Source organism: Lissotriton helveticus, chromosome 10 (genome assembly GCF_964261635.1).
Source record: "Lissotriton helveticus chromosome 10, aLisHel1.1, whole genome shotgun sequence".
NCBI lineage: Eukaryota > Metazoa > Chordata > Amphibia > Caudata > Salamandridae > Lissotriton > Lissotriton helveticus.
In genome coordinates, this window is record NC_136071.1 from 367813297 (window position 1) to 367840849 (window position 27553).

The 27553-nt window shown below is 43.6% G+C and overlaps 1 protein-coding gene across 2 annotated transcripts in view; it reads right to left on the bottom strand.

The window, feature by feature from the left end:
- The window catches only part of LOC144784005 (GTPase IMAP family member 7-like), a 574682-nt gene that overhangs the window by 273269 nt on the left and 273860 nt on the right, over positions 1 to 27553 (bottom strand). For both annotated transcript variants that reach the window (XM_078662716.1, XM_078662717.1), the window contains one exon: positions 11867 to 11977. In XM_078662716.1, the coding sequence (XP_078518842.1) occupies positions 11867 to 11977 (111 nt within the window). The remainder of the gene's footprint in view (positions 1 to 11866; positions 11978 to 27553) is intronic.

The window sequence follows — 27553 nt, forward strand, 5'->3', positions numbered from 1 at the left end:
AGTAGAGAGTGAGTAGTAGAAAGTGAGTAGTAGAGAGTAGTGGAGATTGAGTAGTTAGAGAGTGAGTAGTAGAGAGTAGTAGAGATTGAGTAGTAGAGAGTGAGTAGTAGAGAGTATTAGAGAGTGAGTAGTAGAGAGTAGTAGAGAGTGAGTAGTAGATAGTGAAGTAGTAGAGCGTGAGTAGTAGAGAGTGAGTAGTAGAGTGAGTAATAGAGATGATTAGAGAGCGAGTAGTAGAGAGGGAGTAGTGGAGAGTGAGTAGTAGAGAGTGAGTAGTAGAGAATGAGTAGGAGAGAGTGAGAAGTAGAGAGTGAAGAGTGAATAGTAGAGAGTGAGTAGTAGAGAGAGAGTAGTAGAGTGAGTAGTAGAGCGTGAGTAGTAGATAGTAGATAGTAGTAGAGAGTGAGTAGTAGAGAGTAGTAGAGATTGAGTAGTAGAGAGCGAGTAGTAGAGAGCAGTAGAGAGTGAGTAGTAAAGAGTGAGTAGTAGAGTGAGTAGTAGAGCGTGAGTAGTAGATAGTAGACAGTAGTAGAGAGTGAGTAGTAGAGAGTGAGAAGTAGAGAGTGAGTAGTAGAGAGTAGTAGAGAGTGAGTAGTAAAGAGTGAGTACTAGAGTGAGAGAGTAGTAGAGAGTAGTGAAGTAGTAGAGTAGTAGAGAGTAGGAGAGAGTGAGTAGTAGAGTGGATAGTAGAGAGAGAGTAGTAGAGTGAGTAGTAGAGCGTGAGTAGTAGATAGTAGACAGTAGTAGAGAGTGAGTAGTAGAGAGTAAGTAGTAGAGATTGAGTAGTAGAGAGTGAGTAGTAGAGAGCAGTAGAGAATGAGTAGTAAAGAGTGAGTAGTAGAGTGAGTAGTAGAGCATGAGTAGTAGATAGTAGACAGTAGTAGAGAGTGAGTAGTAGAGAGTGAGAAGTAGAGAGTGAGTAGTAGAGAGTAGTAGAGATTGAGTAGTAGAGAGTGAGTAGTAGAGAGTAGTAGAGAGTGAGTACTAGAGTGAGTAGTAGAGTGAGTAGAAGAGAGTAGTAGAGAGTGAGTAGTAGAGAGTAGTAGAGAGTTAGTAGAGAGTTAGTAGTAGAGAACAGTAGAGTGAGTAGTAGAAAATGAGTAGCAGAGACAGAGTAGTAGAGAGTGAATAGTAGAGAGTAGTAGAGAGTGTAGTAAAGAGAGTAGTAGAGAGTGAGTAGTAGTAAGTACTAGAGAGTAGTAGAGAGTGAGTAGTAGAGAGCAGTAGAGAGTGAGTAGTAAATAGTGAGTAGTAGAGTGAGTAGTAGAGCGTGAGTAGTAGATAGTACACAGTAGTAGATAGTGAGTAGTAGAGAGTGAGTAGTAGAAAGTGAATAGTAGAGAGTAGTAGAGATTGAGTAGTAGAGAGTGAGTAGTAGAGATTGAGTAGTAGAGAGTGAGTAGTAGAGAGTATTAGAGAGTGAGTAGTAGGGAGTAGTAGAGAGTGCATAGTAGATAGTGAAGTAATAGAGAGTGAGTAGTAGAGAGTAGTAGAGAGTGAGTAGTAGAGTGAGTAATAGAGATGATTAGAGAGCGAGTAGTAGAGAGGGAGTAGTGGAGAGTGAGTAGTAGAGAGTGAGTAGTAGAGAGTGAGTAGTAGAGAGTGAAGAGTGAATGTAGAGAGTGAGTAGTAGAGAGAGAGTAGTAGATTGAGTAGTAGAGCGTGAGTAGTAGATAGTAGTAGAGAGTGAGTAGTAGAGAGTAGTAGAGATTGAGTAGTAGAGAGCAAGTAGTAGAGAGCAGTAGAGAGTGCGTAGTAAAGAGTGAGTAGTAGAGTGAGTAGTAGAGCGTGAGTAGTAGATAGTAGACAGTAGTAGAGAGTGAGTAGTAGAGAGTGAGAAGTAGAGAGTGAGTAGTAGAGAGTAGTAGAGATTGATTAGTAGAGAGTAGTAGAGAGTGAGTAGTAGAGAGTAGTAGAGAGTGAGTAGTAGAGAGTGAGTAGTAGAGAGAGAGAGTAGTAGAGAGTAGTGAAGTAGTAGAGTAGTAGAGAGTAGGAGAGAGTAAGTAGTGGAGTGAGTAGTAGAGAGAGAGTAGTAGAGTGAGTAGTAGAGCATGAGTAGTAGATAGTAGACAGTAATAGAGAGTGAGTCGTAGAGAGTGAGTAGTAGAGATTAAGTAGTAGAGAGTTAGTAGTATAGAGAGAGAGTAGTAGAGAGTAGTGAAGTAGTAGAGTAGTAGAGAGTAGGAGAGAGTAAGTGGGGTAGTAGAGTGAGTAGTAGAGCATGAGTAGTAGATAGTAGACAGTAGTAGAGAGTGGGTAGTAGAGAGTGAGAAGTAGAGAGTGAGTAATAGAGAGTAGTAGAGATTGAGTATTAGAGATTGAGTAGTAGAGAGTGAGTAGTAGAGAGTGAGTGGTAGAGAGTGAGTAGTAGAGAGTAGTAGAGATTGAGTAGTAGAGAGTAGTAGAGAGTGATTAGTAGATAGTGAGTAGTAGAGAGAGAGAGAGTAGTAGAGAGTAGTGAAGTAGTAGAGTAGAGAGTGAGTAGTAGAGAGTAGTAGAGAGTGAGTAGTAGAGTGAGTAGTAGAGAGGATTAGAGAGAGAGTAGTAGAGAGTGAGTAGTGGAGAGCGAGTAGTAGAGAGTGAGTAGTAGAGAGTGAAGAGTGAATAGTAGTGAGTGAGTAGTAGAGCGTGAGTAGTAGATAGTAGACAGTAGTAGAGAGTGAGTATTAGAGAGTAGTAGAGATTGAGCAGTAGAGAGTGAGTGGTAGAGAGCAGTAGATAGTGAGTAGTAAAGAGTGAGTAGTAGAGTGAATAGTAGAGCATTAATAGTAGATAGTAGACAGTAGTAGAGAGTGAGTAGTAGAGAGTGAGAAGTAGAGAGTGAGTAGTAGTAAGTAGTAGAGAGTAGTAGAGAGTGAGTAGTAGAGAGCAGTAGAGAGTGAGTAGTAAAGAGTGAGTAGTAGAGTGAGTAGTAGAGCATGAGTAGTAGATAGTAGACAGTAGTAGATAGTGAGTAGTAGAGAGTGAGTAGAAGAAAGTGAGTAGTAGAGAGTAGTGGAGATTGAGTAGTAGAGAGTGAGTAGTAGAGAGTAGTAGAGATTGAGTAGTAGAGAGTGAGTAGTAGAGAGTATTAGAGAGTGAGTGGTAGAGAGTAGTAGAGAGTGCGTAGTAGATAGTGAAGTAGTAGAGCGTGAGTAGTAGAGAGTGAGTAGTAGAGTGAGTAATAGAGACGATTAGAGAGCGAGTAGTAGAGAGGGAGTAGTGGAGAGTGAGTAGTAGAGAGTGAGTAGTAGAGAGTGAAGAGTGAATAGTAGAGAGTGAGTAGTAGAGAGAGAGTAGTAGAGTGAGTAGTAGAGCGTGAGTAGTAGATAGTAGATAGTAGTAGAGAGTGAGTAGTAGAGAGTAGTAGAGATTGAGTAGTAGAGAGCGAGTAGTAGAGAGCAGTAGAGAGTGAGTAGTAAAGAGTGAGTAGTAGAGCGTGAGTAGTAGATAGTAGATAGTAGTAGAGAGTGAGTAGTAGAGAGTAGTAGAGATTGAGTAGTAGAGAGCGAGTAGTAGAGAGCAGTAGAGAGTGAGTAGTAAAGAGTGAGTAGTAGAGTGAGTAGTAGAGCGTGAGTAGTAGATAGTAGACAGTAGTAGAGAGTGAGTAGTAGAGAGTGAGAAGTAGAGAGTGAGTAGTAGAGAGTAGTAGAGAGTAGTAGAGAGTGAGTACTAGAGTGAGAGAGTAGTAGAGAGTAGTGAAGTAGTAGAGTAGTAGAGAGTAGGAGAGAGTGAGTAGTAGAGTGGATAGTAGAGAGAGAGTAGTAGAGTGAGTAGTAGAGCATGAGTAGTAGATAGTAGACAGTAGTAGAGAGTGAGTAGTAGAGAGTGAGAAGTAGAGAGTGAGTAGTAGTAAGTAGTAGAGAGTAGTAGAGAGTGAGTAGTAGAGAGCAGTAGAGAGTGAGTAGTAAAGAGTGAGTAGTAGAGTGAGTAGTAGAGCATGAGTAGTAGATAGTAGACAGTAGTAGATAGTGAGTAGTAGAGAGTGAGTAGAAGAAAGTGAGTAGTAGAGAGTAGTGGAGATTGAGTAGTAGAGAGTGCGTAGTAGATAGTGAAGTAGTAGAGCGTGAGTAGTAGAGAGTGAGTAGTAGAGTGAGTAATAGAGACGATTAGAGAGCGAGTAGTAGAGAGGGAGTAGTGGAGAGTGAGTAGTAGAGAGTGAGTAGTAGAGAGTGAAGAGTGAATAGTAGAGAGTGAGTAGTAGAGAGAGAGTAGTAGAGTGAGTAGTAGAGCGTGAGTAGTAGATAGTAGATAGTAGTAGAGAGTGAGTAGTAGAGAGTAGTAGAGATTGAGTAGTAGAGAGCGAGTAGTAGAGAGCAGTAGAGAGTGAGTAGTAAAGAGTGAGTAGTAGAGCGTGAGTAGTAGATAGTAGTAGAGAGTAGAGAGTGAGTAGTGAGTGAGTGAGTAGTAGAGAGCGAATAGTGGAGAGTGAGTAGTAGAGAGTGAGTAGTAGAGAGTGAAGAGTGAATAGTAGAGAGTCAGTAATAGAGAGATTAGTAGAGTGAGTAGTAGAGCGTGAGTAGTAGATAGTAGACAGTAGTAGAGAGTGAGTAGTAGAGAGTAGTAGATTGAGTAGTAGAGAGGGAGTAGTAGAGAGCAGTAGAGAGTGAGTAGTAAAGAGTGAGTAGTAGAGTGAGTAGTAGAGCGTGAGTAGTAGATATTAGACAGTAGTAGAGAGTGAGTAGTAGAGAGGGAGAAGTAGAGAGTGAGTAGTAGAGAGTAGTAGAGATTGAGTAGTAGAGAGTAGTAGAGAGTGAGTAGTAGATAGTGAGTAGTAGAGAGAGAGAGTAGTAGAGAGTAGTGAAGTAGTAGAGTAGAGAGTGAGTAGTAGAGAGTAGTAGAGAGTGAGTAGTAGAGTGAGTAGTAGAGAGGATTAGAGAGAGAGTAGTAGAGAGTGAGTAGTGGAGAGCGAGTAGTAGAGAGTGAGTAGTAGAGAGTGAAGAGTGAATAGTAGAGAGTGAGTAGTAGAGAGTGAGTAGTAGAGAGTGAGTAGTAGAGAGAGCGTAGTAGAGTGAGTAGTAGAGCGTGAGTAGTAGATAGTAGAGAGTAGTAGAGAGTGAGTAGTAGAGAGTAGTAAAGATTGAGTAGTAGAGAGTGAGTGGTAGAGAGCAGTAGATAGTGAGTAGTAAAGAGTGAGTAGTAGAGTGAATAGTAGAGCATTAGTAGTAGATAGTAGACAGTAGTAGAGATTAAGTAGTAGAGAGTGAGAAGTAGAGAGTGAGTAGTAGAGAGTAGTAGAGATTGAGTAGTAGAGAGTGAGTAGTAGAGAGTAGTAGAGAGTGAGTAGTAGATAGTGAGTAGTAGAGAGAGAGTAGTAGAGAGTAGTGAAGTAGTAGAGAGTGAGTAGTAGAGAGTAGTAGAGAGTAGTACTGAGTGAGTAGTAGAGTGAGTAGTAGAGAGTAGTAGAGATTGAGTAGTAGAGAGTGAATAGTAGAGAGTAGTAGAGAGTGAGTAGTAGAGTAGTAGAGAGTGAAGAGTGAATAGTAGAGAGAGAGTAGTAGAGACTGCGTAGTAGAGAGAGAGTAGTAGAGAATGAGTAATAGAGTAATAGAGAGAGAGAGAGAGTAGTAGAGAGTGAGTAGTAGAGAGAGAGTAAAGCAACTCTAAAGCGGCTCTGCTGACTTGGTTCTCTGGCTCTAGAGCAGCTCTGCTGACCTGGTTTCTCTGGCTCTAGAGCAGCTCTGCTGACCTGGTTTCTCTGGCTCTAGAGCAGCTCTGCTGACCTAGTTCTTAGGCTCTAGAGCCGCTATGCTGTCCTGGTTCGATGGCTCTACAACAGCTCTGCTGACACGGTTCTATGGCTCTAAAGCAGTTCTGCTGACCTGCTTCTCTGGCTCTAGAGCAGCTCTGCTGACCTGTTCCCTTGGCTCTAAAGCAGCTCTGCTGACCTTGTTCTCTCCCTCTAAAGCAGCTCTGCTGACCTGGTTCTCTCCCTCTAAAGCAGCTCTGCTGACCTGGTTCTCTCGCTCTAAAGCAGCTCTGCTGACCTGGTTTTTAGGCTCTAGAGCAGCTCTACTGAGCTGGTTCTCTGGCTCTAAAGCAGCTCTGCTGACCTGGTTCTATTGCTCTAAAGTAGCTCTGCTGACCTGGCTCTCTGGCTCTAGAGCAGCTATGCTGACCTGGTACTCTGGTTCTAAAGCAGCTCTGCTGACCTGGTTCTCTCCCTCTAAATCAGCTCTGCTGACCTGGTCCTCTGCCTCTAGAGCAGTTCTGCTGACCTGGTTCTGTGGCTATAAAGCAGCTCTGCTGACCCGGTTCTCTGGCTCTGGAGCAGCTCTGATGGCCTTGTTCTCTGGCTCTAAAGCAGCTCTGCTGACCTGGTTCTCTCCCTCTAAAGCAGTTCTGCTGACCTGGTTTCTCTGGCTCTAGAGCAGCTCTGCTGACCTGGTTCTCTGGCTCTAAAGCAGCTCTGCTGACCTGGTACTCTGCCTCTAAAGCAGCTCTGCTGGCCTGTTACTCTGCCTCTAGAGCAACTCTGCTGACCTGGTTCTCTGGCTCTAAAGCAGCTCTGCTGACCTGGTTCTATAGCTCTAAAGCAGCTCTGCTAGCCTGGTTCTCTGGCCCTAGAGAAGCTCTGCTGACATGGTGCTCTGGCTCTAAAGCAGCTCTGCTGACCTGGGTCTCTCCCTCTAAAGAGCTCTGCTGACCTGGTTTTTCTGGCTCTACAGCAGCTCTGCTGACCTGGTTCCTGGCCTCAAGAGCAGCTCTGCTGACCTGGGTCTCTCGTTCTAGAGCAGCTCTGCTGACCTGGGTCTCTGGTTCTAGAGCAGCTCTGCTCACCTGGTTCTCTTGCTCTACAACGGCTCTGCTGACCTGGTTTCTCTGGCTGTACAGCAGCTCGGCTGACCTGGTTCTCTGTGCTCCCGATACATGCACCCGACTTCACAAAAATATATTTAAAAATAATATAAGTTTATTATAAGTAAAAATATAATATTTTTATGAATATCTTAGATAATCTCTTGCCCTAATATGTATATTAAAGTCACATACATATCATTTTGGAACATACATTTTTTTGCGGGAGTCACGCACCCAGCGCGCCCCAGCAGGTATATGAAGTCACGTGGGACCCACCACCGCGCAAGCGTCTCATACAGTAATGTGCATGTGTCACGAATGCGCGGGAGCAGGAGCCGCGGACTGGTCGCATACCAATCGCGCACAACACGTAATAATAAATGTATATGATGTAACTGAAAAACAATTTACAAAAAACAGTGGTCCCTACATGTGGACAAGATAACATACAAAAAACAATAATCATACACCTGATAAGTAGTATGTCTTTTGTCCAGCCGGACAAGAAAATTTATTTTAAATGTTCTGGTTGATAAAGTGAATTTTAAGAACCAAAAAAGATAACAAGTGGGCACAGCCGTGACCCACAACAATCAAGACAAAACAACAAAGAAATGGCCAAAAGGGCAAAGCGAAAATCTGTCTGTATACTTGTGGTCAGTGCTACAGACTCAATCTCTTAAACATAACCATACCATTGCATCAAATAATATAGCATTATCATATTGCATATGGGGTTTTTTAGTCGACGACGTTTCGATGCCTTTTTACATTTGTGACATCATCATCAGGACAAGACTTATCAACATTATTGTTTTGTACAACAGTTATTAACACAATGCCTATTATCGCATTAATGTTGGTTTCCTCGTAGGTTCAGGAATACTGATGAGTAAACGCTGATAGATGTGCTTTCTTTCGCATCAAGTCCAGGGCTTCCATCAGGTTTGTATGGATTTGCCAGGAAAGGAGCGTGATGGCTCAATTTGTGATGGCCGGAGTGCTATGGCGAATACAGCAGTCCGATGGGATCGATCCAGATGGAAGCCCTTGTTCTTAAAATTCACTTTATCAACCAGAACATTTAAAATAAATGTTCTTGTCCGGCTGGACAAAAGACATACTACTTATCAGGTGTATGATTATTGTTTTTTGTATGTTATGTTGTCCACATGTAGGGACCACTGTTTTTTGTAAATTGATACTGCCCAAGGTCCCTATGGCATACCTTTCGGGTTCCCTTGTCTTTGTGAAAATAACGTAACTGAAAAACAGACAGCCGTCTCATGTCGTACGCAGATCCTTCACGACTTTTCTAAAATGGCGGCTAGAATCTGCGCACCCACCGTGATGTGTACTCTTCGAGTGCGGGACTCCGAAAAAAATTGGGCAATTTATTCTTTTAAAATAAAATAATATAAATATATTAAAATAAAAAATGAAAACGAAAAATGTATCATTATTTCAGTTTGAATTTTTTTTGCAATTTTCAGAAAAATACATAGTCATTTAATAAATAAAATATTTATAAATAAACAGTTAAAAAACTAGAAAATCAGTACAAAAAATAGGTATAACTACTACCACACTTAAAAATTTGCATTTAAAAAACCTTTGAATTTCACTGAAAAAAACATACGTTTCAGAGACATTATAGTTAGAAATTAGAATTTAAAAAAGCTTTGAAATTCACAGAAAAATCCATAGGTTTCAAGACGTTATAGTCAGAAATTAGCATTTAAAAAACCTTAGAAATTCACATAAAAAAACATAGGTTTAGGGGTGTTATAGTTAGCTGGCCATTTCACTTGTACAAAACCATAGAAATTCCTCTGTTATAGTTAGTTCTGCTAACTATAACTCGCACGCCCACAATGCACTTCTGATGATGTCACATATTGCATCATTCATGACATGGTCAGTGACATCACTGATGACATCTCAAATTACATCACTGATGACATCATCCACGAAACAATCTGATACATCTCATCATACGCTAGTATAACCTTTCATCACTCACTGTAAAATACAGAGTACCATATTTGAAACCATTGACACACCAATACCAGTTACTACATACCCACTCACTGATTCCTAAGTCTACACACACAACTACTCATTCAACAACAGAATCATTTATACATGCAGTCACTACTTAATAGAACACTATCAAAATGCACTTATACACATATTTAGACATTGACACATCAGCAGTCATCGTAGTCGGTTATGCAGTTATCTTACTCACAATTAAAAAAATTAATGACACTTACATTTACTCACTTACACAATTATCCAACAACACCTCATTTATTCAAACACATAGTAGCTCATAGTTAATATGGTAAAAAATCACCATTACAATTATACACTCATTCATATAGTTACTCTCACAATCACTGACTCTTACATATACTTATTTATTTACACCAACTCTCACATACAATGCCTTTTATTTTTTTACTTTGTTGAAGATGTACAACTAAAACATATATTCGCTCACCAACACACAAATAAATACACTCAGTCAACCAAACAACTGTTTCCACATGCACTCCTAAACCTATAACCTAGTCAATCAACCATTCACACATCTATGCATCGAGTTACACACACCCCATCCAACCACACACAAAAGCAATGTCCCTTACAAATACTCACCCAACTAATCAATAACTAATATACACACTCATGTAGTTAGTGACCAACTGATGCAGCATGTTATACAACAACCGAGACAGTGATGCACAGGTTCACATAGTTTAGTTACTAATCCATGTGCTAAGTAAGACATTTTTAATTACTCACTTAAACAGACAGTCAGACAGCTACTAAATCCTCCATCCAGACAGTGATAAATCCACTCAATCTTCAATACAGTGTGGTATATATATATACATATATATACGGTTGATTTCAGCAATGAGCACATCTTTCAAGGTAAATGCGGCTTTGCCCTTTAGCCGAGTTTATAAAGGAGTTTACGCGTTCACACAATGTCTAAGAGGGTGCTCTTGTGTTTTTATTTCCTTAGAATTAACTTTCCACAAGATCGTGTCTTTGTTTTTGACATTTCTGCCGGGCACTTTTGAGTGAGTTCAGAGCCAGCATTTAACAGCCTGCTCATGATTGGAGCTTCACACACGAGGTACATTAAAAACAAATTACATTTTTTCTTAAGGTAGTCGCATGGCACAGTGAGTGCACTAGTTCTGGTAGTTATCAGGTGAACGTTTTATTTTTCAAATTCCACCACTCATTACCTACACCTGCGTTTGGCAGCATTATTTCATAGTTTTCATCGATATCTCATCGCAAAGATTACTTGAATTACACAGCGCGTTAAACAGTTTCTAAATGCAGTAAGTTTTTTAGAATCTTCAGAGTACATTATCATCACATATGGTAGAGGAGATTTGGTTCCACGTGGTTTTTCCTTTGCTTTGGGATTACATCACTGCACAGCAGTAGCACTTTATTTAGCATATTTTCCAGCCCACTGTTCACTGCTCGTTTTACACATGGGTTCAGTCTTTCTCTTGTTTCAGGAATATATGGTTCTTTCCACCGGTGTATATGATTCACTTTGGACCATTTGCAGGCACATGAGGATGTTTTCTTTTCTCTTGGCCATTGATTTGATGGATATATTTTGGATATATTTTGTTCATAACAAATTAGAGTAATGTCATGTTTACAATACTGTTTTTTCATTAGTGCCCCTGAAGAAGGGAGATCCTCCCGAAATGCATTGGGCCTTAGAAAGAAGCTGTCACTATGGATGATCGTCTCAATACACAAAGCAGTGTTTTCTCTTAATCAATTTGTTACTTTTTGTTACAACTGTATAATAAGGAATTTCACAAGTGTCAGTGATTTTTTGCATTTGACCATGTTATTTGTTCTTTGTATACTGTTTCACAATCTGAAAATGAAAAGAATATGAAACGCAGTTCGTGATTTCTTGTTTATTGACTGAGTACACTACAGTAAAATGGTTGATAAATTGTTTATATTCTAGTACGATACTTTAATCTTAGCAGTGCACCTGGTATACTAGTGGTTTTCCACCAGCTGATGCACATTCATTGGGGCTGGCTGCCCACCCCTAGGTAGCACGCAATCTATAATTTAATTTGCTTCATCTAATGTTTCATTAGTAGTAATAGGGTGTGCACCTAACAATCAACATATTGCCATATATATATATATAATACATATTTAAATTTCAAACTAAACCACATTCACTGGATGATGTCATCATTGATGTCATTAGTGATGTCATTTGAGATGTCATCAGTGATGTCATCAGCGATGTCACTGACCATGTCATGAATGATGCAATATGTGACATCATCAGCAGTGCATTGCGGGCGCGCGAGTTACAGTTAGCAGAACTAAATATAACAGAGGAATTTCTATGGTTTTGTACGAGTGAAATGGCCAGATAACTATAACACCCCTGAAACCTATGTTTTTTTTCTGTGAATATATATATTTATAATATATACATATATTATCTACTGGAGGTACTTACAGTTAGGCCCTAGTTTCCAAAGGCAAAGCATTTTTTGACATGCGTATAACTTTGGCATCATTTGACCAATCTGTATAAGGGCGCATGGTGAGCTTACTTTCTCTGACCCTAAAGAGCACGTTTGGGACATGTTGCCTCCTGACTGGCAATATTGACAGATGATCCCACAAGACTCCCACAGGACGCAAATAAAAAAAATGGAGCAACCTGTTTGTTCACAAGTGCTGTTTTCTCCATCAGCTGGATCAGTTTTTGTGCTAGTCCCTCACTCTGTGGTCCCAGAGGACTGCTGCAGGAGTCAAGTGAGAGTCCTACAGAACCAAAAACGAATCCAAAAATACGGTGGACTCTGTGGCCAGATGGCTGAAAGCTGCGCATGGTTGGGAGTTTGCCTCTCATGGAGGATGGGTGCAGGACCTGGCTACAGGTCAGGCCCTGTGGCCTGCCCCATTCACCATGCACAGCAAGGGGTTGTGCTTAAATATATCATTATACAATATTATTTTGCATTAAAAAAACAAAGAAATTAACTATAAGATAACATACATGGCTTTTCATGCTCAGGAGATGGTGCCGGTAGTGTGGGTGCTTCCATCTTTACCACTGCTCCCAAATCTTCAGAGGAAGTCATTTTATCTATCAGGGGAGTTTCTATATCTGATAAAAAGAGAAAAAACACAAAGCATTTACAAAATATCTTGAATAGAATCAGAGAGACTGAACCATAGGCATTTAGTTGCTGTACTAGTCAGTTCTTGTCTGCTCGCAAGTAGCACATAAAGCAGAATGTAAGTACATCAGGAGGATTCCATGTACAAAGGTTCTGCTTTATGATCAAATGAATGTCTGCACCACCTGTTCTTTCTTTTGCCCTGTAATGCATGCAGGTTAAGGACCTTATTTAGCCAGTGGTACTGAGTCAAATTACTTAAGTCATAGGGATGAGCCTCACCCATTTAGTGAGAGAGTAGTAGGGTAGGGTTTGTAGTGGGCAGTGCATATTGGAGACCCCATTGCTGGTTTATTACTAAGCGGTACAAAAGGGGGTGGTGATGGACGGAGCATCTGAACCAATAAAACATTCACACCCAGTCAACTGATCTGGGTTCAATCCATCACCCTTCTTTAGACCACTCTGCCATCCCAGTTCAGACATGGCCATATGCAAATCAGTCTGACCCTGTGCCTCATGGAAACAGTCCAGCCCGAACTGCCAAGCCGTGCCTTCCCTAGACCGGAATCAAGCTTCCTAGGACCGGTTTCTGGCATTCCAGCCGTCTTCAGCCAGGCTTGCTTGAATCCAGTGGCAAAGTGAGCAAGGGACCCAACGTCTGAGCACACCCTGCCAACTTATGGCGACAAAGCGGTACAAAAGGGGGTGGTGATGGACGGAGCATCTGAACCAATCAAACACTCACACCCAGTCAACAGATCTGGGTTGAATCCATCACCGTTCTTTAGCCCACTCTGCCATCCCAGTTCAGACATGGCCATATGCAAATCAGTCTGACCCTGTACCTCATGGGAACAGTCCAGCCCGAACTGCAAAGCCGTGCCTTCCCTGGGCCGAAATCAAGCTTCCTAGGACCGGTTTCCGGCATTCCTGCTATCTTCAGCCAGGCTTGCTTGAATTCAGTGGCAAAGTGAGCAAGGGACTCAACGTCTGAGCATACCCTGCCAACTTATGGTGACAAAGCGGTACAAAAGGGGGTGGTGATGGACGAAGCATCTGAACCAATCAAACACTCACACCCAGTAAACAGATCTGGGTTGAATCCATCACCGTTCTTCAGCCCACTCTGCCACCCCAGTTCAGACATGGCCATATGCAAATCAGTCTGACCCTGTGCCTCATGGGAACAGTCCAGCCCGAACTGCCAAGCCGTCCATCACCACCCCCTTTTGCACCGGTTTATTACTAAAGCATTATATGGAAGCAGTCTGTCATTTACAGACAGGACATTTTCCATGGAAATAGCCACAAAATGTACACAGACATGTAGTTTTACATGAAATTGTAGAGCGCACAAATGGTAATGTGTGGAAATGAGGTTTCAGAACCTATTTAGCATTTGTTCATCAGCAAGTAAAGTGTCTTGATTTGTTATGTTTTTATTAAAATATTTGTTTCCATCACACTTCAGAATTACACAAGAAAGTGCTCCATTTGTGCTTTTCTAACTCCTGATATATTTTGAAATATTTCTACAATTCTGTTTTTGTTGTATGCTAGAGAAAAATGTATATCCTAAAACCTCTCCTTTCACACCTTTCACACTGAGCAAGTTTGTCACATAGTTCACATTACAAAATCTCACTTTACAGTCAAAGAACAGTTAATATAAATCTTCATGTTAAAAGAATATATAGCAATTTGTCAGAAGACAGATTTTAACATTTAACCTCTGTGGCAAGATAAAAAACAAAATGTAAAATAATCTTTATTGCTTATTTACCTTCTTGAAATTCAACATGGTTATTTGAGTGGCACTACAGCATCCTCATCACCCCCACTTCCAACTCCTAGGGGCTTAGCAGTGGATAATAACAGGACATTTGCCAAAAATTAAACTCTAGCTCCACTACCAGAAATACTTTGTCTGCCACCAAACTGATGGCATTATGTTGCATGCTTGGCACCAGAAGGCCTGTCCTACTCATGGTCCCTCCCCTGTCTGCGTTCTTAGGGCACCTCCTAATTCCATGCCCACCGGTTGGGACTGTCATGGAATGAATGAATGAATGAATAAATGTATTTGCGTGGGTACTCAAAACCATTACAATAAAACATTGAAAAAAAGAGCATTGCATTTTAAAAGATTGACAGTCTAGTTAAAATCTAAAGGTATAAAATTCAAGGATCTTTAAAACCAAGATAGCTCTTTGTACTCAGCTAATATTTGTACTTGCTCCAATTAAGCTAAACAGTTAGTACGTGACGATGGGTGACCTTGGCACCAGTGCTTGCCTGATCACTTAACAGGGAGTGTCCATCAGCTTCGTACGAGTCTGTTGTACAAATTTACCAAACAGAGCCATGTGCTTCACTATGTCCAGTGTATACAGTTGATGGACTGCCTCCTTTACAGTTCCAGTGCCCAGTTGTAGCAAGATGGGCCTAAGTTAAAGTCTGCGAGCTAAGTGCAAGGCCAGGCAGCAAAATAGGATGTGGGCCAAAGACTCACGTTTATATTTGCAGAGCCGGCACTCCATGATCGCCGTTCTTGTTGACCCGATGGGGTATAATTCTTTAAGTGGGAGAGGGTGTAGTCTGAACGCTAAGATCCTGTGTAAGGCTTGTCTCCCCACGGCCTGCGTAAGGTGAAGTTTAGAGTTATGCTCTGTATGTGGGAGGCATTGGGACTAGTGGAAGCCTCTTGTTACCAGCGATTCCATGTCCAAGGTACGAGAGCAAAAACTAACTTGTTTTTTTATTGTGCTTTTGATAGCAGTGTACTTGACTATCTTGGGGTCCCAGTTCTCTATTGCAAGTTTCAAAAGTTTTGTGGTAGAAGTGAGACTGGATGTCCAAGGATTGCCGGGTTCCAAGAAAATACTTTTTATGGCAGCCTTCATTGTGTTCTCTGGTGCCGCCATTGTTAGGTAAAACTATTTACTCAGAGAGGCCATCTCTTCCAGTTTTTGTTGGTTGAGGTTGAATTCCAACCAAACTAGTTTGTTCTTGGTGCAGGCGGGTAGATTGAATAACTTTTTATAGGCTGTGCAGGGGATTTTTTCTAGGTCTTTCTTAAGTTTTCCTGGGAATGCCTGTTGTGCGTAGTTAAGAGATAATATTAGTTTTGCCCTCAAGACTCTATGGATATCCATTGTTGTTGTGCTATTTAAGGTGGCATATAGTTTGCAGAGGGCTTAAATAATGCTTTTTCCTTTCGTCTGCATTTTGTGGAGATGGACTCCTGGGAGGCCTGTTTCACTAAACCAAACCCCCAAGTAGTTGTAATGTTGTATACAGTCCAGAGTTAGTTGACCGAGCCTCCATTTTGCCAGGTTTCTTTAGGGTATTGCCCAAAAATTACTGTTTTGGATTTTGATGGATTGGCAACCAGCTTATTTTTGACATTGTAAGTTGCCAGGGCCATAAGTGCTTTTTGTAAGCCAATTTTAGAATGGTCTAGGAGTACCAGGTCGTCTGCGTATTGCATTAGTTGGATCTTAGTGCGCCCAATCCTTGGTGATGCTAATGTGGCTCTAGTCAAGGCTTGGCCCATGTCTGCGGTGTATAAATTAAAGAGCATCGGGGCTAAGACGCACCCTTGCTTTAGGCCGCGATCCGTGTCGATTTTCTCTGCAGCAGATTCGCTCGAGAGTTTAATTCTTACACAAGTTTGTGAATACTATGATTGAATCACTTGCAATAAAGATGGGTTGATATTCCAGCATGCCAACTTCTGCAAGAGGATGGAACGATCTACGGTGTCGAAAGCTGCCGAATAGTCAATGAAACAAGCAAAGAGCGGCAGACTTTGACGAGACACAGCTTGTTGAGCTAGATATGACAGGGCGATTATGTTATCCACCGTTGATGCCCCAGGTCCGAACCCTGTTTGGAAGAAGGGCAGAAGGCCTTCTGTGCTGGCCCAATTTGATACTTCCACCAGAAGGGTACTTGTATAGGCCTTGCCCTCAATATCCAGCAGGGCAATCATACGATAGTTTTTTTGGGTCGGATTTTGGCCCTTTCTTATATATTGGGAGCAGTAGCAACCCTCTCCAGGAGTCTGAAACGTCTCCCAAGAACCTGCATTCAGCATATAACTGGGTCACATTATCCATCCAGAAGTCTGGGTCTGCCCCGAAGAGGGAGCCAGGCAGGCCATTGAGACCTGGTGCCCCATTGTGTTGTATCTTTTTTAAGATTATGCGAACTAAAGTTTTGCCTGGGGCAACTTGGTCATCGAACGTTTTCAATGTGTGTACAGTGATCTCTGATTCTTCACTCGCATTAAGGCCTTTATTTAAGGAAGTTCTACTTCGATCTTCTTTGTACAATGTTTCCACATGAGCAGCCCAGCTGCCTGCATCAAGTGAGTTCTCTCTGTGGGTGTCTCCTTGGGTTAGATTATTTAAGTATCGCCAGAACTCTTGGGATTTGCAAGGTCTCAGTAAATCAAAGATCTTCAGCCATTTCGCCTTAATGCATTCACATTTTGCGGCCCAGACCTGCTTCGAATGGCTTTTTAAGGCTTCTTTAAGTAGCCTTTTTGGCGGATGCTGAGCCGGTTTTCCGATAAAGCCCTACATTTGCCATTTAAATGTTTGGCGCTCTCTTTAATTGCTGGGACGAGTCCTAGGGTATGTGATCGGTATGGGGGGGTTCTGCCTATTGTGTCCCCTCGGAACAATGAGGCTAGTTTGCTGGCGGACTGATCCCATTCGTCTATAGCGCTCCTGTTGTTTGCGCTAAGTTGCCAGCCTGCCCATGTTTTTTTCGATTTATCAAACTTGTTAATTAGCGCTGGCCCATATTTGATTCTTCCTAATAACTTGTGCAGTTCCTCTCTGTTAGATACCCCAATGCAGCTTAAAGTGCGGCGTGCATCTGCTGTGAGGTTTAACATAGTCATTAAGGCGGCATGATCGCTTTCGCTTTGTGGGAGCAATGTATAGTTTGCCATGGGAATTTGCAATCTCTCACTTAATAAAATATAGTCTATTGTCGTTTGATTATTATATGTGGGGGCAAAGAGTGCCCCAGGCTTATTCCTTAAAAACAGAGAATGTGCTGTTTTCAGATTGTAAGTCTGCATTAGGGCGTTGAAGGCATCTGAAGCCCCGGAATGGTTGCTTTGTGTTGCAATGTCCCCTACGTTATGTGTGTTGAAGTTCCCAAGGATGATGGATTCCATAGGTGCGAACTGTAAAAGCAGAGTTTCTATCTGATTTATCAGCTGGATTAGCTTGTCCTTGGCACCCGGACCACGGGAATTGTAATAAACGTTAATTAAAAGGATTAGGAGTGGGCCGTTAGTCGTAGAGAGGCCTTTCAGGGTACCCGCCGGAAACATACTTGATGGTGTTTTTATTTCTGTAAAATGTATTTTTTAGAGAGTGCTTAATGTATATAGAAGTCCAGCCTGCAGGTCTTCCAAATATGTTATCTTTAATAGCTGGTTTGCAATATTCCGCGTAACCTCTTATTGATATTGGTTTAGTTGCCCATGTTTCTTGGGTGCAGATTAGATCGGCTCCTTCAAGAAATGCCAATGTCACTGGGTTTTGCACGAGCTTTAACATCCCTGCAACGTTCCAGGTCATGATGTTTAATCTTCGGATGCTGACCACGGGTTGCTGTACTTGGCTAAGCCATTTTTCGGCAGAGACTGAACGGTGTCCTTGCTTGCAGGGGGGGGGCGGGTATTAGGGACTGGGATTTAAGGCCCGTGGCAGCCAAGACCAGTCTTTTCTGAGCAGGAACAGATGCCCTGTCCCAGACTTGTTGTTATTTTAATTAAGCTGTCGTTTGTAAGGTTTATTTTTGTGCCACCTTTGGTCCCATGGAGGATGGACTCAGCTAATGGCACTGAGTAGATCAAGTCATTCATGAATGGGTTTTTCTGAATATTCTGTTCCTGAGAGACTGGCGGTTCCTTCAAGGCACTGTTTTTCAAAATCATTGGATATTTTAACACGGGTTAGGTCATGATTTTTATGCCCCAGTTTTCCAATTGCTAGTTGTTTCTTTTCAAGACCTCAACCATGGCCAAATTGGTGAAGATTAGCTCTGTGGTCTCATTGGTCTTACTTGGTTCTGGGGTAAGGAAAGAAACACTCTCAATGTCTGTTGTTTTTATCTTTTCTAGACCTGGAATGTTTGCGCAGAGTTTTAGGAGATTGCTGCGATTGAGAATATCCCACTTCCCCTGTGAAACATATTCAGGGTACAGCATTATTTTCAGGTCATCGTATTTTATAGATGGCGTATTTTGTTGGATGATTGCTTCCTGCGGGTCATGGGCCGTTGTAGGGTTTGGGGTTGTCTGTGCCTGGATATCCAAATCAACCTCTACTTGGTTTGAGTTTGCCACCGTCTGCTGAGCTTTCATCTCGGTCAATAGTCTAGTTGGCGTAAGTTTTGTCTCGCTGTTATTGGTAAACTCAATTTTGCCTTGAGATGCCCTGTGACCTGATGCTGGTGTAGTAATTTTTTTTTTTTGTTTTGTAGAATTCCTTGGTTCATGTTGCTCGTACTTTTATCTGCTGGTTTAGTCAACGGGGGACTCTTTAAGTTGAGTTCCTGGTCTCTCTGTAATTCATCGTTTCCTTGCCCGGCTTGTTGTCCTTGTAAGTGGTTAGAGCGACGGCTTTGTATTTGTTCCCTCGTGTCCATGGGATTTAACAGATGGTCCATGGGGTGACCCACAATATCATCAGGGTTAGTTTTGAAGTTGGTTTTATCTAGTATTACTGGACAAGCAATATTTTTGTTTAGGTTCTGACTCTGAGGTGAAATATTGGTCTTGTGTTGATCGTCAGTGTGAGCCTCTGTCTCCTGGTTTTCGGGCAGCTGCCACTGCTAAATGGAGCCATTATTGTTAGATTTGTTTTTTCTCTGTTTGTTTAACTTATTAAAAAATGTCTGGGCTTGCCGTCTTTGGCTTAATTGGGGTTCCGTGGTCGTTGTCAGGATTGAGGCTGTTTTTTATAGCTCTTTCTTCAGCCCTGCGTAGATGCTCGGCCACTGCCCTTGTCGTATCTTGCGAGGGTTCTTTGTCAGTGATTTGTGGGTCTTTCGTGCTAGTGAACTCCTTGGTGTTTTGCTGGGAGTATGAGATGGTCCGTTGCCTGCTAACTTCTTCCTTAAGATCCTCAATTAGCATATTCATTATCTCTGGAAGCTTTTCTTGATTGTACAATATTGGACTGCAGCCACAGCCCTCTTGTTTGACTATTGATGTTGGATTAGCCTGGGCTCTGTATATCAGTGAATTCCAATGTTCCAGTTTGGAGTCTATCCCGGAAGTCAGACCAGCAACTGTTTTTAATATGTTTATTTGAGCGTCAAGTTTCTCTGCATGCATTATGGCAGCGTTTGCCATTGAGACCAAGGCTTCATTGATTAGTGTTAAGTGATTTTCAATTATGGGGGGCTTATGCTCTTTTTGCGCTTCCCCTCTGGGGGGACTGAGGTTCCAAGGAACTTTTTCTTGTATGGAGCAACTGGGGTTTAAGGGATTGCTTTCTGATGTTTCGCTTGTTATGGGAGCATTGGCTCCATTGGCTCCCTTGGATCCGTTGGCTCCGTTAACCACGGGGTCTGTTTGCATATCTCCAAATTTTTGAGTTACTGAATTGTGTGGGCTATTATGGCTAGACATGCCTGGAGCCGTGTTTGTTTCTGATATTCTGTCCCCCGGAACAATGATTATGTCTGGTTAAAGTGGAATTGCTAGGTGCCTGGGTGAGTGGGGTCCTAAAGTTCTGTCGCTGGCATCTGTTGATGTTCTGGCAATTCTGGTGGTTTTTCCTGAGCATGGTGAACACGCTGCTCCTCCAGATTCACCAGATTCGCCAAATTTGTTGTCAGAAATTGTATGGTGCAGGAACTCTCTTATGTCTCTGTTACCATCTATGCTGATCGTTCTCTTTGTGGTACTGAGACTGTTCCTGTTAGCCATGGGCTTGTATGGGGTGGAAGCCCTTCCCAATGGGGTTGCAGGTGCTGGTGCTGGTAATAAATCTCCTGTTTGCCGGTCCTCTGTGGGACCCTCCTTGGGGATTGACCCTAATTTGGAACTCCCTCTGCCTGGGGGGTAGAGAAGCTTTAATTGTTGCCGCCTTGCTGATTTGTGGGGGCGAGGCTACTCTTGATGTTGGACCAGGTTTGAGTACCCTGTTCCCATTTTTGTGCTCATACTGAGTTTGCGTTAAGGTAGGATGTTATAATTGGTATCGCTGAGGGGGATCTGTTAAACTGTTGGAGTAGTAGTTAGGCGGTTGAGTTAAGGGGCTGCCGGGCTATCAGGCTACACTAGTACAGTGTCTATATCTGTATCTTGCTCCCAGAAAGAAAGAAATGTCCGGGGCTTGGCTTTAGCAGAGCTGTCCAAAGTTCGGTATGGCTTTGTTGTGTTTTGCGAGTATCAAGCTTCTCCAAGATAATGAAAATAATATTGGAGCTGCTGCTGTAGTACTTTTGAGTGCCTTTTAAAAAGAAAAGAAGCCCTCAAAATGAAAGACTACAGTGATCGTTACCGTCTACTTAGTGCCCAAGTTATTACACTGGATGGCTCTGCCTCAGGTGCCTCTGGTGTCTGGTGGCTATGTATGTGTGGGTCAAGCTGCCGGTGCCAGTTCACCAGGCAGCGAGGCTGTGAAGGTGTGGGGTCGAATTTTTTTTTTTTAACTTTTCACACACATTCTTTTTGTGTCACCCTTCCCCCCGTCGCTCACCTCAAGAATGCAGGATAAATGTGGAGCGAGGGGGGCTATTACTGTTGCTGTAGTTGAGTGGAGCTTCTGCGGCCCCGGTGGTTCCTCCCAGGTACAGCTCCTCACAGGTGCAGCAGCAATGGGATGTAATGGGATGCACGCTGGAGCCTTTCAGGGGCTTTTTGCGAAGCTTTTCTGCTTATGCTCCTGAGGGTTCCACGGTTGCCGGCAGGCAGTACCTCCTAGAAAAGATGGCAAAGCAGCAAAAACAGCAGCAGGGCAGCAAGGAAAATGGTTGGGAAAGTGGTTGTGGGCCGCCGCCGCCGCTGCACGTCTGCTCAGGTGCACTGTTGCTCTGTGAAAGTGCTAAGCAGGGGGATCCTGTTGTCCGGCTGGTGGGTGGGCTCAGGCTCCGGGCTTCGAGGCTGGGGGGCCGGGAGCCAAGAGCCGGTTGCCTGCTAAACCGGCCTCTTACTCACACGTCCCTCTCTCCTCGCGCCTGCGGTCGGCTGAAAACCAGGGAGTGGAGTAGCAGTCTGACCAGGAAGTTACCTTTACTAGGAACAGTCTAGTGTAGTTGTCTCCTTCCAACCTAATGGAAGGATGTCAAGGTGTGGTAGACAATAAGCCTCTGGGACATTCATTTTTTTATTTTTTAGAGCTAATCTCCTGCTGTAGGAGAGTAGGATCTGCTTACTATGGTTACCCCCACTTTTTGCTGTGTTTCACTGACTTATCGACTTTAGTCTGGCTGGGGCCCTGCTAACCAGGACCCCAGCCTAGCTGTTTCCTCTCTAAACTGATTGTATGTACTTTAGATACACTCCAGATTGGTTACTGGGTTACCCTTGTGAGTCCCTAGTATATGGTACCTTAGGTGCCAAGGGTATAGGTACCCCAGAGGCCTACCAGGGGCTGAAGCATGTAATATGCCACCCCTGGGAAGCCTTCCAAAATGACACCACAGGTCTGCTACTGCAGCCTGGGTAAGGTATTACTTGTACCCCTTACTTAGATATAGTATACCAATATCTAACTTTTAAAACAGACACATATACACCTATAAGTCACTCCTATGGCAGGCCTTGACAATGCTGAAGGCAGAGTGCTTGGTTTTGTGTGAGAGGGTGACCAAGCATGAGCTGAGCCCCCTCTGCAGCTTTCGAAATCCCTTCCTTATAGCTGGACCACGGGAATTGTAATAAACGTTAATTAAAAGGATTAGGAGTGGGCCGTTAGTCGTAGAGAGGCCTTTCAGGGTACCCGCCGGAAACATACTTGATGGTGTTTTTATTTCTGTAAAATGTATTTTTTAGAGAGTGCTTAATGTATATAGAAGTCCAGCCTGCAGGTCTTCCAAATATGTTATCTTTAATAGCTGGTTTGCAATATTCCGCGTAACCTCTTATTGATATTGGTTTAGTTGCCCATGTTTCTTGGGTGCAGATTAGATCGGCTCCTTCAAGAAATGCCAATGTCACTGGGTTTTGCACGAGCTTTAACATCCCTGCAACGTTCCAGGTCATGATGTTTAATCTTCGGATGCTGACCACGGGTTGCTGTACTTGGCTAAGCCATTTTTCGGCAGAGACTGAACGGTGTCCTTGCTTGCAGGGGGGGGGCGGGTATTAGGGACTGGGATTTAAGGCCCGTGGCAGCCAAGACCAGTCTTTTCTGAGCAGGAACAGATGCCCTGTCCCAGACTTGTTGTTATTTTAATTAAGCTGTCGTTTGTAAGGTTTATTTTTGTGCCACCTTTGGTCCCATGGAGGATGGACTCAGCTAATGGCACTGAGTAGATCAAGTCATTCATGAATGGGTTTTTCTGAATATTCTGTTCCTGAGAGACTGGCGGTTCCTTCAAGGCACTGTTTTTCAAAATCATTGGATATTTTAACACGGGTTAGGTCATGATTTTTATGCCCCAGTTTTCCAATTGCTAGTTGTTTCTTTTCAAGACCTCAACCATGGCCAAATTGGTGAAGATTAGCTCTGTGGTCTCATTGGTCTTACTTGGTTCTGGGGTAAGGCAAGAAACACTCTCAATGTCTGTTGTTTTTATCTTTTCTAGACCTGGAATGTTTGCGCAGAGTTTTAGGAGATTGCTGCGATTGAGAATATCCCACTTCCCCTGTGAAACATATTCAGGGTACAGCATTATTTTCAGGTCATCGTATTTTATAGATGGCGTATTTTGTTGGATGATTGCTTCCTGCGGGTCATGGGCCGTTGTAGGGTTTGGGGTTGTCTGTGCCTGGATATCCAAATCAACCTCTACTTGGTTTGAGTTTGCCACCGTCTGCTGAGCTTTCATCTCGGTCAATAGTCTAGTTGGCGTAAGTTTTGTCTCGCTGTTATTGGTAAACTCAATTTTGCCTTGAGATGCCCTGTGACCTGATGCTGGTGTAGTAATTTTTTTTTTTTGTTTTGTAGAATTCCTTGGTTCATGTTGCTCGTACTTTTATCTGCTGGTTTAGTCAACGGGGGACTCTTTAAGTTGAGTTCCTGGTCTCTCTGTAATTCATCGTTTCCTTGCCCGGCTTGTTGTCCTTGTAAGTGGTTAGAGCGACGGCTTTGTATTTGTTCCCTCGTGTCCATGGGATTTAACAGATGGTCCATGGGGTGACCCACAATATCATCAGGGTTAGTTTTGAAGTTGGTTTTATCTAGTATTACTGGACAAGCAATATTTTTGTTTAGGTTCTGACTCTGAGGTGAAATATTGGTCTTGTGTTGATCGTCAGTGTGAGCCTCTGTCTCCTGGTTTTCGGGCAGCTGCCACTGCTAAATGGAGCCATTATTGTTAGATTTGTTTTTTCTCTGTTTGTTTAACTTATTAAAAAATGTCTGGGCTTGCCGTCTTTGGCTTAATTGGGGTTCCGTGGTCGTTGTCAGGATTGAGGCTGTTTTTTATAGCTCTTTCTTCAGCCCTGCGTAGATGCTCGGCCACTGCCCTTGTCGTATCTTGCGAGGGTTCTTTGTCAGTGATTTGTGGGTCTTTCGTGCTAGTGAACTCCTTGGTGTTTTGCTGGGAGTATGAGATGGTCCGTTGCCTGCTAACTTCTTCCTTAAGATCCTCAATTAGCATATTCATTATCTCTGGAAGCTTTTCTTGATTGTACAATATTGGACTGCAGCCACAGCCCTCTTGTTTGACTATTGATGTTGGATTAGCCTGGGCTCTGTATATCAGTGAATTCCAATGTTCCAGTTTGGAGTCTATCCCGGAAGTCAGACCAGCAACTGTTTTTAATATGTTTATTTGAGCGTCAAGTTTCTCTGCATGCATTATGGCAGCGTTTGCCATTGAGACCAAGGCTTCATTGATTAGTGTTAAGTGATTTTCAATTATGGGGGGCTTATGCTCTTTTTGCGCTTCCCCTCTGGGGGGACTGAGGTTCCAAGGAACTTTTTCTTGTATGGAGCAACTGGGGTTTAAGGGATTGCTTTCTGATGTTTCGCTTGTTATGGGAGCATTGGCTCCATTGGCTCCCTTGGATCCGTTGGCTCCGTTAACCACGGGGTCTGTTTGCATATCTCCAAATTTTTGAGTTACTGAATTGTGTGGGCTATTATGGCTAGACATGCCTGGAGCCGTGTTTGTTTCTGATATTCTGTCCCCCGGAACAATGATTATGTCTGGTTAAAGTGGAATTGCTAGGTGCCTGGGTGAGTGGGGTCCTAAAGTTCTGTCGCTGGCATCTGTTGATGTTCTGGCAATTCTGGTGGTTTTTCCTGAGCATGGTGAACACGCTGCTCCTCCAGATTCACCAGATTCGCCAAATTTGTTGTCAGAAATTGTATGGTGCAGGAACTCTCTTATGTCTCTGTTACCATCTATGCTGATCGTTCTCTTTGTGGTACTGAGACTGTTCCTGTTAGCCATGGGCTTGTATGGGGTGGAAGCCCTTCCCAATGGGGTTGCAGGTGCTGGTAATAAATCTCCTGTTTGCCGGTCCTCTGTGGGACCCTCCTTGGGGATTGACCCTAATTTGGAACTCCCTCTGCCTGGGGGGTAGAGAAGCTTTAATTGTTGCCGCCTTGCTGATTTGTGGGGGCGAGGCTACTCTTGATGTTGGACCAGGTTTGAGTACCCTGTTCCCATTTTTGTGCTCATACTGAGTTTGCGTTAAGGTAGGATGTTATAATTGGTATCGCTGAGGGGGATCTGTTAAACTGTTGGAGTAGTAGTTAGGCGGTTGAGTTAAGGGGCTGCCGGGCTATCAGGCTACACTAGTACAGTGTCTATATCTGTATCTTGCTCCCAGAAAGAAAGAAATGTCCGGGGCTTGGCTTTAGCAGAGCTGTCCAAAGTTCGGTATGGCTTTGTTGTGTTTTGCGAGTATCAAGCTTCTCCAAGATAATGAAAATAATATTGGAGCTGCTGCTGTAGTACTTTTGAGTGCCTTTTAAAAAGAAAAGAAGCCCTCAAAATGAAAGACTACAGTGATCGTTACCGTCTACTTAGTGCCCAAGTTATTACACTGGATGGCTCTGCCTCAGGTGCCTCTGGTGTCTGGTGGCTATGTATGTGTGGGTCAAGCTGCCGGTGCCAGTTCACCAGGCAGCGAGGCTGTGAAGGTGTGGGGTCGAATTTTTTTTTTTTAACTTTTCACACACATTCTTTTTGTGTCACCCTTCCCCCCGTCGCTCACCTCAAGAATGCAGGATAAATGTGGAGCGAGGGGGGCTATTACTGTTGCTGTAGTTGAGTGGAGCTTCTGCGGCCCCGGTGGTTCCTCCCAGGTACAGCTCCTCACAGGTGCAGCAGCAATGGGATGTAATGGGATGCACGCTGGAGCCTTTCAGGGGCTTTTTGCGAAGCTTTTCTGCTTATGCTCCTGAGGGTTCCACGGTTGCCGGCAGGCAGTACCTCCTAGAAAAGATGGCAAAGCAGCAAAAACAGCAGCAGGGCAGCAAGGAAAATGGTTGGGAAAGTGGTTGTGGGCCGCCGCCGCCGCTGCACGTCTGCTCAGGTGCACTGTTGCTCTGTGAAAGTGCTAAGCAGGGGGATCCTGTTGTCCGGCTGGTGGGTGGGCTCAGGCTCCGGGCTTCGAGGCTGGGGGGCCGGGAGCCAAGAGCCGGTTGCCTGCTAAACCGGCCTCTTACTCACACGTCCCTCTCTCCTCGCGCCTGCGGTCGGCTGAAAACCAGGGAGTGGAGTAGCAGTCTGACCAGGAAGTTACCTTTACTAGGAACAGTCTAGTGTAGTTGTCTCCTTCCAACCTAATGGAAGGATGTCAAGGTGTGGTAGACAATAAGCCTCTGGGACATTCATTTTTTTATTTTTTAGAGCTAATCTCCTGCTGTAGGAGAGTAGGATCTGCTTACTATGGTTACCCCCACTTTTTGCTGTGTTTCACTGACTTATCGACTTTAGTCTGGCTGGGGCCCTGCTAACCAGGACCCCAGCCTAGCTGTTTCCTCTCTAAACTGATTGTATGTACTTTAGATACACTCCAGATTGGTTACTGGGTTACCCTTGTGAGTCCCTAGTATATGGTACCTTAGGTGCCAAGGGTATAGGTACCCCAGAGGCCTACCAGGGGCTGAAGCATGTAATATGCCACCCCTGGGAAGCCTTCCAAAATGACACCACAGGTCTGCTACTGCAGCCTGGGTAAGGTATTACTTGTACCCCTTACTTAGATATAGTATACCAATATCTAACTTTTAAAACAGACACATATACACCTATAAGTCACTCCTATGGCAGGCCTTGACAATGCTGAAGGCAGAGTGCTTGGTTTTGTGTGAGAGGGTGACCAAGCATGAGCTGAGCCCCCTCTGCAGCTTTCGAAATCCCTTCCTTATAGCTGTTCCGTGATACAGCCATACCATATACTCTTAAGTGCATTATAACCTCGCGGTTAATGTCAACTTTGGAATGGCTGCATCAAAACATGTCATGATTGGTGTCAAACACTTCGGAATCCTACCCCCCCCCCACCAGACCTGGCGGCGGGGGTAAAATTCCACCCTTCTAGAGGGAGAAGACATGCTCAACTTTACTTACCCGGTAATAGTTTTAAAGAGCCTCAGCATCACAAAATGGATGCTGCTGTCACAGATACGAGTCTGACCTCCTGCTTCTGGACAAAACTCCGGCAGGGGAGGCCTGGACAATAGGTTTCCTGTCCAGGGAGGTGTAACCACCTCCCCTGACAGGCTTTAGTGTATTGGGGCAGGGTGGGTGCATTCACTGAATGCTTTCAGACAGTGCCTGGGGTACACAAGGTGTCTCCGTGCATTTCCCAGTTCAAACTGGTTGCTGGGGCACTCATCCCGAGCTCTGGCATGAAACTGGACAAAAGGGGAAGGGGTGTAACCACTCCCTCCCCAGGACCTCCCATAGGTGGGACCTTAGAGTTAGTCCATCTCCTAAACATAGTATAAGTATAGGAACCCAGTCTCTAGGGCTTTAGATTAGCCTGGATGAAACTCTGCAACATATATCCTGGAACTTCGACATTCTATTTCAACTAGAAGATGGAAGGATCTCCCTTGGGGTCAAGGAGTGACTCCCCTGTTCAAACAGGCACCAAAGAAGCATCTTGCAGTTCTGCATTTTCGAGGCTCCCGCCGGATCCCGAACAATCTGCGACACAGGACACAGACTTCGGGACATCTCTGAGGCCGACACAAGATCATAGCAAAGCTGAGACCTGCAGCCATCACGAGAGATGTGGAACCGGAACTCCTGGACACCATGCATATTTGTATGTGCACCTACTTCCAAAGCTTTCCCGAAGTTGTGCATTGGGCTACTTGTAGTCCAAGCCCGGGGCACCCTATGCCCTGAAGATTGTGGGCCTACACTCCACGAGTATTCCGTGGGTCCAC